The sequence below is a fragment of the Opisthorchis viverrini genome (assembly GCF_000715545.1).
Source record: "Opisthorchis viverrini unplaced genomic scaffold opera_v5_22, whole genome shotgun sequence".
NCBI lineage: Eukaryota > Metazoa > Platyhelminthes > Trematoda > Opisthorchiida > Opisthorchiidae > Opisthorchis > Opisthorchis viverrini.
Window position 1 is genome coordinate 438,262 of NW_008751678.1, and position 11,303 is coordinate 449,564.

The following is an 11,303-nucleotide window of genomic DNA, read 5'->3' on the forward strand; positions in this document are numbered from 1 at the left end:
ACTCGAGTTTCGCTCTTATTAGAGCTCATCAGCGGTGCATATCCAATGACCGTGCCGGGATTTGAACCCCGGACATCTGACATGCGAGGCGAGCGTGTAACCACTACTCCACCAACGCACTCCACCAACCAACGGAGGTTTACAATTGCGTATGCTCCCTCAAGCGCCACCGAGTTCCTGTTCCGGATGAGCTCGCACCCGCATTGCTCAAAGACGGGGGTGAAGTCAACGCTTGTCTGATCCGTTTGTTTTCATTTGGGAAAAGGGTTCTGTCCCAGTCAACTAGGGAGAGTCGGTGATGGTATCCATTTTCAAAAAGGCGCTCGTAGTGAGTGGTAACCACAGGGGGATCAGCTTGACCCCGGGCGTAACGAGACTGCTGGCGTCAATCGTTCTTCGTCACCTTACGGTGGCTTGTGAGATACTGACTTGAAGGCAGCAAGCGAAAACCCGCCCTGGGATGGTTTGCGTTGACCATATCTTCACACTCCGTCAGGTACTAGAACAACGCCATACGTATGAGCGCTCCACAATTCTAGCATTCCTGGATTTCCAAGGCGCATTCGACTCGGTCAATCAGTCTGTGCTTCTTGACACACTTGCCCACCAAGGAATGTCTTGGAAGTTTGTGAACATAGTACTTTATTTGTATTTTCAGTGAAGCATCGGTGTTGAACACTGTTGTCATGTTGTCAATGATGATGATGATTCTCAGATTTCCGGACATGTGAGAGTATATGACGAGCTATCCAAAAGCTCCCGTATACAAAGCGGTGTCCGTCAGGGTCGCCCACCCTCTCCATTCCTTTTTAACTTCGTGATCGATGAGATAATGAGGCGAACGCTGGAATGTTTCCAAAACCCTGGTGTTCACATAGCCTGTGAAGAAAAATTGTCGATCTGGAGTACGCGGATGACATATTTCTCAAGAGGAGGAGAAGGCGCAGGTGTTTTTGGATGAACTGACTAAAGTCATTCCGTCCTTCGGTATGCACTTTGCACCCACAAAGTGTAAGGTCATACTCGTGGACATGCAGTCACTGAACGCGCCACTTACAATCCAGGGATAGGTACTGGAAGTTGTGGAGCGTTTTACGTATCTTGGAAGTTGTATTAGTTCGGACTGCAGTGCGACAGATGAGGTCAATGCACGAATCTGCAAGCATCGGATCGCGTTTGTTAATTTGAGACACCTATGGCGTCAGTGGTTTATCCCTGAATCTCAAATGTCGTGTGGATCAAGCTACAGTACGGGATGTTTTGTTGTATGGCTGTGGCCTATTCGAATAGCGGAACTGAGACGTCTTCAGGTGTTCGACAATCGTTGTCTCGGAACTGTAGCTCGTGTGGATTGGTGTCGGCGATTCCATAATGAGACAGCTAGAAAGCGCGTTTTTGGTTGTGCAGCGGGCACGTTCATTGAAGAATGTGTCCAGCACCAGAAGCTGCGTTGGGTGGGACATGTGTTGCGTATGCCGAACCATCGTTTGCCGAAGAGCCTGCTGTTTTCCATGCCCAACTCAGAGTTGGGAAAGCAGAGAGGTGGCTAACTTTTGACTTGGCAGAAGTGTATGAAGGAGATTACGGAACGCTTGGGTGCTGTCGACGCTACTCGCCTCCCAGGATGGGGATCGCATGATTCCCACTGGTTGGAGACATTTTAGGATATGGCTTCCGGCCGATGTCAGTGGCGCTCTCGTTAGTTTCTATCCAGATTGCCCGAGTGGATGTCTGGAGGTGTAGGCACCTCGGAATGGTCGTAGTAAGCTTCTACATTTGTTGTTTCCTTTACAATAAGGCTTTCAAATAAATCATGGTTGTACGGCAGTGAAGCATCGGTGTTGAACATTGATTTCATTCTGTCGATGATGTTGATGACGATGAACGATGAAACTTTTCGAGAAACAAAAAAATATGTTCACCAAGCTCTCATACCCTAGCGTACTGTACAGTTTGGCCGTCGCATCCAACACCTGGCTTTGATTCTCCGAGCCTCTTTCTACTCGATGAACGAATCTGTAGCAGCTGGAAGCATTGTACTTCGGTACCCGGTGTGTGAGGTGTCTGACTGACTGATGTTTTGGTGTCGATGGTGTTCTTGTCATCAATTTCTTTGTGGTTTGTCTGTTTGAGCCTTTGGAGGTGTAGGAAGGTCAGAATGTTTGCGTTAGGGTAGCGCTAGCCCCTTTTCATGTGCAGTCTCCCTTTTTACTTCACAATAACTTTACGGTTGTATGGCGCCGAAGCATTGGTGTCAGCATAGCTCTGGGCATTTGTGACAATGATGATTGGGGAAAAATGCCATCCCATACTGATCGTGGAGCTGCTGGTGCGACTCAAAATATTGAGTGGGTACGCGGTAATGTAGAACGGACATGGACGGTGTTTATTCTCTTCGCACACCATCCAGTCTGAAAGCTATGTGACAAGTGATGCGCTCTTCTCACACGCGCAAACAGTACTGCGACACGTGTACTGTCACACCTAGGCGGTCTTGTGGTTAGATGGTTGAGTCAGACGGAACAAACTAAGTTGGCATACTTATCGGAGGCTTCTTATGTCTCTTCAGGTTGTTCCCTGTTTATCTGTAAATTCCTGCTACTTGGTCCTTTTTCTTTCCGAATTGTGGGTGGAATCAGTGGTAATTGAACGCGATGTATCTAGCAAATGGAGACTTTTAGTTGGTATCCATAGTGTCACCGAACGGCAGGTGCATCCATTAACATTGATTTCGACCCATTCCAGGATGTTCGAGAGATGACCAATGCTGTTATGTTACTCGACTCCTTCTCACCTGATTGTTCGCTCCCTGTTCTGTTGAGACGTCTTAAGCGTCGCTTTTTTCTGAACCTAATCTCACCATATACCATATTCCATTGGCCTCTTTTCACGGGAGTTTATCATTAGGTTTGCACTCAACTGAGCGGACCTGATTCCTGGCAGATGTCCTAGTAAAAACAATGGTCCAGCGCTTCAAGGCCACAAGACACACCGGGAGTAAAATGTTAAAAATGTTGATCTCAGGATAGTTTAAGATTTATGGTTAAACGTGAGTCCTGTATGTGTTTTGGATGCAGTGAATACGATAAATGTTAGATCCTAAGGTCCTGTTTACCGACACAATATACGAGCGTTGTCGGCTCCTGCGCGGAACATGTTAATGAATTTACTAACGTGTTGTTTTGTGTACTGTTGTTAAGGTTGAGATCGGATCTCATGGTGATGTAATGGTTTGCGTACCCCAAGAACTCAATGAGGTATACATCTACAGAATCTCTATCATCGGATTGGTTGGTGGATGGATCTGACAAGGACAATCCATTAACCATTGAGGTTGATAGTTGTAATAAGCGTAGCAGTTTATTCCTCAGAATTCGGACCATCCAAGTAGTTTCGCGCCATCATTGTGTTATGGCCATTCTTTTAAGCCAAGCGTTTTGCTTGAGAACCCTAGTCATCCTGACTGGATTTGGGTGCCCTGACAATATCTCAGCCCACTTACAACCATGAATTTCACAAATAAAATTGCCTTTGTGCATCATCAGACGTCTCGTCATGACATCAGCTGGGTCGCATTCGTCGCTGCGCACAGCAGAGCAGATGAGTGAAAGCAGTCGGCGGCTGACATCTTCATTATTATCTCTTAACTCCCCTTCTGTCTCGCTTGATCATCCATCTTATATAGATCCCAGCCGTAGACACATCACTCAGACACGTCGCACGCCACCACTCATATCTATCGCTCCGGACCCGTAATTCAAGCCTCGATTTCATATTTTGGTTCCCACCTTTGAGATGCGAAATCCTGGGCAAATCGGTCAACAAGCCGCTCTTGCACTTTAGTTACTTTACCGATTGACATCTATCGCTTCTCCGAAACTGGAATACAGGATACAAGTACGCTTGTTGGGCTTACAACACCCGCTTTATCTAGACGCTACCGACTAGGACTTTAGATGGTACTACAACCTCTGCAACTGATAACGCCCGTGATCTATTTCTTGGTTTCATTGCTGTTTCATTGATCAACGGGGTACCTGTAAACATCGGATTCATCATGTCTATTTATCACTCATCTGCCTTTTCTGTCAGTTCCTTTTTCCATTTCCTCTTATCTTTGCTTATCTTATCTTATCTTAGCTTCACTACATATAGTGGAGTCACATTCGACGAAGAAGGTTGTAAGAGTGAAAATAAACCATCTATTGAGTTAAAGCAGCTGATATGACATGTTTTTGTCTAACCCTCTTACTTATTACTACTCTTGCAGTCTTAGCCGTTGCTGCTGCTAGCAACATGAGTCTGTTTGGAACCCAAAAATTGTTCGGTGGAACACAATCTTCTCCATTCGGCTCAACCCCCTCGACTTCCACAGCACAACCCGGTTTCGGTTTTTCCACTGGCTCAGCTGCTCCTACTTCACTCGGTACGTTTACTTTTGGAACCAGTTCGGCTGCTGGAACGTCGGGGTTATTTCAGCCAGCTGTCCAGAAAACCACTGCGTCTACGAATCTGTTTGGCCTAGGAACTGGGACGAGTCCGTTCTCTACTTTCGGTGCTAATGTCTCGAAACCAGCAACATCACTGTTCAGCTTCTCTGCCCCGTCAACCCAACAAGCGACCGGGTTCTTTGGTCCGCAGTCCTCCCTCGGATCAACGCTCAAACCCATCCAGCCTGTCACCGGATCGCTTTTTCAAACACCAGGAGGTATTTCCCTTCAATCTCGAGGTTTCTTGGTTCACACTTATTAGTACCACTAGTGATTAATTGTTGTCCTTTCGTCGTGTATGGATCCGCTATATACCACACCTGACAGCCGTTCAGTGAACTTCCTCGTAGCATACCAAGTACTGTCATAAATGTATCGGATGTCCGTTGACTTTTGCCATGATTGTATGTTTCGATTTCTGCAATCAACCAATGCTGCAATGGTCAAGCTCAGCGTTTATGTTCTTCTAACCAATTTTTAATGCAGCTCCACAACCGTCAAGCACAAACCCGGAAAATGAGAGCATCCGAGGCTCATCACATGTGAATGGTTTGTTACTGCAGTTACTATAACCCCACCCCTTTCGTATAATGTGCCTGAAGGATCCAATCAGAAATAGTCTATAGTGAAGTATAGTAATGATTCAGATCTGCTAATCTTTCGATGGCTAGTTGTCATATCCAAGTCTAGCCAGGTGCAGTCGAAATGCCGGGGTTCGGTTCGAACCACGAACCTTCCGGTGAGTAAGATCGCCTCTTACTCACTGAGCCATGTCGAACCGTTAGTGGTGGAGAGGTTGTGGGGTATGAGGTGTGAAGAAGGTTCTCCTTGCCGGGGTTTCGAACCACGAACCTTCCGGTGAGTAAGATCGCCTCTTACTCACTGAGCCATGTCGAACCGTTAGTGGTGGAGAGGTTGTGGGGTATGAGGTGTGAAGAAGGTTCTCCTAATCTTTGGTAAGGTCAAAGCTATTTTGATGAGAACTAGTTGATGAACACGGGACCTCGCAAGGCAGCTGCTGGTCATCAGATTAAATAATATACTAGACGTGTAGAGTGAATCTGCGCACCGTTGAATAAACGGAGTTCAGTAGATGGTTGTGACACGTGGAAAGGAATAAGAAAACCGAAGTTTGAATTTACAACTAGTTTCTCTGTGCATATAACGGAACTGCTGCAATTTTTCGACACATGCAGACAGTGGACTTGAGATGCTAAACGGAATGTGTTGATTTGGTATCCACGAGTTGCTGGCTCGAGTGAATGTGATGCGGTGAAGCGAATATAGTATCACCCGGAGCAATACATCAACGGAAGCACGAGGGTAGATTACCTGGCTGATTATCTTGCTTCGCTATGTGTACAATGCGAGAGAAAACAATTCAACTTTTCGGACAACATCAAGCGCAATCTTTGTGCTAAAGTTGGAGTAGTTCCTGAATGAGCACCCCCCTGCACGCATTAAAAATGCCAAGCTTTCAGAAGGCTGCACAGCAGACTTGTTACTGCACGTGATGCAATTGCGATGTGGTTTGGATATTAGCCGTCAAAATTTTCCTAGTAAGCAGTGTCCAAGTCTTGTTAGTTGTGACTTTTCACGTAGGTTTCATTTTAGTGGTGTGATATTCATCCAAGTAAACTTAGTATATTATTAGATTTGATGACTCGCGGATGGCTTGTAAGGTCCCACAGTACATATTGTGTTTGGACCACAATGAGATCAGTAGTTTCTCACTGTACATCTTCGGAATGTATAGAAAGGGCTATATCGACTGGACTTAAAATCAGCAAAACGCAATATCCCACCACCGCCAATATGAATATCGCCCTAAAACCCGATTAACCGGCGATGTCGTAAGTGAGCAGGCCATACATACTGCTCTGTCTATATCATAGGTGGGTTTTTCTTAAATTTTCGCGCGGATCTTGTATGCTTATATTCAAACCGACCCCAAATGCGCTAGTTTAGAGCATCTTTCTTCAGTGAGGTCTGTATCATCGACAGAAGTGTGATATTGAAACCCCTCGAAAAAAAATCTCCGTTGAGAGGTTGCACTCATTGCCCGACCTCGTTTGGGGGATTAACATACCTGCGTGATCGCTACTCAGAGACGATATTGTCTTCACTTTGTTATAACCGAACGAACACAAAACAGCGATACAAGCCCTCTTTTCTGGAGGAACTTGGCTCTTCTCATTTAAGGACCACTGCTGGACACGGATCACTCTTTTGTTCCACGGGGTCACCTGTATTGGATGGATTTGACTGCATGTTATCTTTATACCAAGCAAGTAGTGTGAGTCGGAAATATTAACCCACACAAGTACATAAAAGGCTTGTTCAGTTTAAAATACGCATCAAGCTTTTTTGCGACTTGCTTTCAGAAGCACGCAGGAAATGTATTCAGTTGGTGGTATTTCCATCTTTTCTCAAGGGAGTAATTTTAAATAGAATGTGCTTCATAAATTTTCTTGCTGGTCCAAACTTAAGGGTGTTCTGTGCCTGGTCCCATCATCCAGTGGGAGTTTCAAGGAGCCAGCCGAGAGAGGCCCATCCCCAGGGAGATAAATACATCTCTGAGAAGCGGGACATGACCTGTTATGTTGTGGATTTCGTTCCCGTTCACCAACTTAACCATATGCCGATACGTGCCAGTTCCACCCGATTTGGTAGGCAGTTTGATTGCTTGGCAACTGTGAACTCCTCCCTGTCACTTATCTGGCCTATTTGGATAGACCGATTACACAGCACATTGTGTTAGATTTTTGTATTTATTGGGTTTCCCATAGCTATCAGCACGTGTCCTTGCTCCCGACGGGAACTCCAGGTACCATAAATTAATTTCTTGTAAACAGCTCTGTCGCACCCTTGTCGAAATTTCTAACTACTTGTATCAAATAGAGTAGCATTGACAGTTTCCATGTGCCTACAAGAGATGTCCAGCTATGCGCTGTGCCCACGAACAAGGTAATTAAAACAGTCCGGTGGATTGGTCGTTCAGGTAGCAAAAAACTTCACTTAGCTGAGCGGGTGAACGACCTGTTTTTTTATCCCCACACGGGTTCTTTCATGCTGACTTGCAACCTGTTCGTTCGTTTCATAGAGGCAAAAACCAAGTTTTGACTTCACATTCACCGAAGGTATTAGTAAAGTGGTCAAATGTTTTTATTACCCTTAAAAGCGTGGGGTTCGCCAACTCTTATATTTGGTGCATGTGCTTCAAGAAAAAAATGTGTTCATTGGTTTTTGCCAAAGATCTGATCTGGTCTGTGCTAGCCCGTTCGGAAGTACCTTGAGGATAACTTTTTCGCCTACTTCGCAAGATGCAGTGGTTAACAGCTTGCCATCTATGGTTCGAATTTTTTTCTTTAAAGGCGTTAGCTTAACTCTCCGAGCGTACTTTGATGGTGAGAATTCTGAGCAAGGTGTATAACCTTTGGCGTTAATCACTACTCGGCTACCAAAACGACTTGCCAGCATGTGCAGTTCCAGAATCATGTGCGAGTGGGTCCAGTAAGACAGTACTGGTGGCTATACAACGGACGACATCAGTTGCTCTTCTGTGCGAGGTTGATCAACGAAGTCGTCAACCAAGCGTTTCTTATCCGGAGAGATCTTTTATTAGTGACCGAAAGCTCAGCGATCACATTTTGTAATTTTGCTTGTTCCATGGGTCAGCAATTTTGAAGTTTTTCTCGTCGCAAACAAGGTGGTTTTCTCTTCTCGCGGTTCTTCTCCACAGGGTACTCTGTGAAAGTCCTTTGTGACGGTTTCCTCTTATTCCGGGTTCTCTAGTGGTGGTACAGCTATATCGTTGAAGCCTAGCATCTTTTTTTGGTAAATTTCAATACTTACCCTGTAACAGTTATTTTTCACTAGTGGCTAATCACACTCTCTAGGATATGCTACCGAAATGACCACTGCCTGACCGTAATCGCGATGGTTCCGGAATAAACGTCGTATTCGATCACTAGGACAATAAATCACACAAGTCCGTTCGCCTTTGTGTTTGACCATCACTTATCATATCACATGCAGTGCACCACCAGATACAGTGACCACCCTACTTGGTGGTCAATCACCCTAAAGAATAAGTTCCAGACTTTTCAGACCGAATTCGTTGGAACAAATTGTTGGTTTGTTACTTGACCTTCAATTGCAGCCAAACGTGTTTGGGCATCAGCACCGCGATTTAAAAAAACAGTAATGAAGTGGTCTCATTCTGACGAACTCAAACTCGATTTTCCCAATTGCAGTTGCTCCATTGGACTAAACGTACATATTTTTCTTTGTTAAACAGTTTTGGGAGGAAACTTGGCTCTTCAGCCACAGCAACAACAACAACAGCAGCAGCAACAACAGCAAAACAGTCTTGATGCTTTCTTTGCCTCACTTTGCCAACCGCTTCTGTTTGGAGACGAACGAGACGCCATCATTGCACGTTGGAACCAACTCCAAGCCATGTGGGGGACGGGAACTGGTTACAGTGCCCACGGAATAGCCACCTACACACCTGATAATACGTTCGCCCGATTTAAAGCAGTTGTGTACAATGCATTGCCGACAAGCACTGATGCTGATGGGCTTGTATGTATCTACTTAGCCCGGTCGTTCTCCGAAGTTTTGCCGCAACGGCAGGCACTTCAAGATACACTGTTCCGTCTTCTCGGTGGCCGTCCGAACTTACAGCTCACAGTCGAAGAGATTCGGCCGTGTGTGGATCAGGAGAACCACACTGAAGTCATATTGAAGGTGATCGAGAGACAACCAGCAGGTTCGTTTCATATAGTTATCCTTATGCGGCTATTTTGTTTTTTGGTATATTTGCCCGCTTAAACGTTCACCTGTGCTAATAGACCTCTCTACTTGAGGTCAACGAAGTTTTATTCCATCATCAGCCCTATGTTTATTGCGTTTCGCCAGGGGACATCATGTCTCGATACCAAAGAATTCATATAGTACCTTAAAAAGATGAGAATAGAACAAAAACTAACCGTACATTTCATTCGATAATTCGTCATCATTACTTCGGACGCGTAACCATCTAACTCTACCTCCGCAAATCGTCAGCAAACGAGACTGGCAGCTATAACCATCGTACAACGTGGTATTTAAGGCTGATGATGGTGGCACTCCGTATCTTCTAAAAGATTATCAATTGCAAATTCATAAACAGGACTATTAAATTCTTCAAGAAGCAGAATCATCGGCTCAAAGGTTTAACCACAGTCTAGCGTTGATTGTCGTGCAACGACCAACGTAGTATAGGAAACACCGAATGTCACCGAATGGACACCAAAAGTATAGCTCAATGGATCGTGGAAGCATGGGGAATCCAGTCTCTTCCTACTGAGTGCAACGACAAAGGTTCTTCACTTATGAGTTTTATAGCCAACTTTTAGTTTCAAGACCTACTTTTGTACGCTTTCACTTCGTGATCTGCGCGAATCTCAGCCCATTACGCCTTGTCTGCTGAAATGAGAACATTGGTTGTTTTGTTACCGCGGTCTACCTTGCGGGAAGTTGGCAACGCCAAAATACTGTACGTCATTCTCTGAGTCTGGACAATGCCGCAGCCAAACTGGCTGAGTAGCGTTGTATCTCACAGACTCGATGAACGCCCACCCCAACTTGATCTTGCCCTCCGTTGTTCAGGACCATGGTGTCTTCGGAACTTTTCAACCACCCACTTCTGTACCATTTTCAGGGCATATTACAAATATTGGAGCCAGTGACCTCGAACGGTATTTGTCAAGTCCCACCGTTGCTCCCCAACTACAGTCGCAATTGTGCGCATACAAACTCACATCGGAGGTTCGCCCTTCCCCCGCGCAGCTGGCGGCGTATAAAGAAAACCCGCCGGCTGGTATTGACCGCCTAATTTGGCATCAGGTTAGTAGTTTCGTCACTTCCCTTTCCCAGAAATTTGATAATCGCTTTCGGCTGCTATGGTATTTCTTTAGCATGTACACCCAATCCATTTTTATACTTGCACGCTAAAAACAAAAAATGGCATGATACTGCGATGGGTATATTGGCTCCTTTATCGTTATCCCTATCGTGGGAAGCAATACACCAGCAGCAGAAACTGGCGCTCGGCTGCTGCACAGCCACGGACGAAGAAGAACCTTAGCTCCAACTCATGAACAGATTAGTCATTCTTCTGGCTATCGAAAAGCTATCCTGAACTTGACTGTTACCGGTTGACTGTCCTGTATTAGAGGGTCAGTAGCCTTAGTGTTGATGGTTAGGCAGTACAAATTGGCCCAATGCGACTGGGGTTATTTTTCAGTGAATTTCTTCTGTGTGGGGGTTTATTGATTCGAATAACGTTGCGTACCGCTACATCCGTAGTAAGTTCGGCACAAATGTGGCCAAATTTTTTTCCATCGACAGGATCCGTGGATTGTTAGCTGTCTTGGTTCTCGGTTTTCTTGAAAACGGGGCCTATATTGTCCCCGAGAATAGCAAAACTGGTGGTGAGCTTTTCCGAGGTTTCGTCGACCTTATGAATATGGTCGATATGTTGAAAACCGTTCCATCTGAAAACGAAATTGCCTTTGCGCTGCAAATTCAGTTGTAATGTGGTATAAACACTGAAATTCCACCGAGGCTCCCGTCAATACCCACTCACTTAAACTGAAAGTCAGTGTTTATCACAGCATACGATTTGGTTGGTGAAAATTCGGGAACTAGGGCTATCTGATTAGTCCCAAAAACTGCGAACCCAGTAGACAGCTGGCAACCCTATAATTAGTGAGGTATGTGAAGAAACGATACTGATATATATATATATATATATATATATATATA

At 45.2% G+C, this 11,303-nt stretch overlaps 3 protein-coding genes across 3 annotated transcripts in view; 2 read left to right on the forward strand and 1 right to left on the reverse strand.

Moving 5' to 3' along the window:
- Window positions 1-433, forward strand: part of T265_01941 (hypothetical protein) — a gene marked incomplete at both ends in the record, with an annotated part of 8,195 nt that extends 7,762 nt beyond the window's left edge. Inside the window, 2 exons of the mRNA XM_009166079.1 lie at window positions 33-219; window positions 287-433. Of these exons, the coding sequence (XP_009164343.1) occupies window positions 33-219; window positions 287-433 (334 nt within the window). The remainder of the gene's footprint in view (window positions 1-32; window positions 220-286) is intronic.
- T265_01940 (hypothetical protein) overlaps window positions 1-727 on the reverse strand; it is a gene marked incomplete at both ends in the record, with an annotated part of 7,538 nt that extends 6,811 nt beyond the window's left edge. Inside the window, 2 exons of the mRNA XM_009166078.1 lie at window positions 3-236; window positions 608-727. Coding sequence (XP_009164342.1) covers window positions 3-236; window positions 608-727 — 354 coding nt within the window. The remainder of the gene's footprint in view (window positions 1-2; window positions 237-607) is intronic.
- A 3,543-nt stretch (window positions 728-4,270) lies between these two features.
- The window catches only part of T265_01942 (hypothetical protein), a gene marked incomplete at both ends in the record, with an annotated part of 14,814 nt that continues 7,781 nt past the window's right edge, over window positions 4,271-11,303 (forward strand). The window contains 3 exons of the mRNA XM_009166080.1: window positions 4,271-4,708; window positions 8,791-9,264; window positions 10,198-10,382. Coding sequence (XP_009164344.1) covers window positions 4,297-4,708; window positions 8,791-9,264; window positions 10,198-10,382 — 1,071 coding nt within the window. The remainder of the gene's footprint in view (window positions 4,709-8,790; window positions 9,265-10,197; window positions 10,383-11,303) is intronic.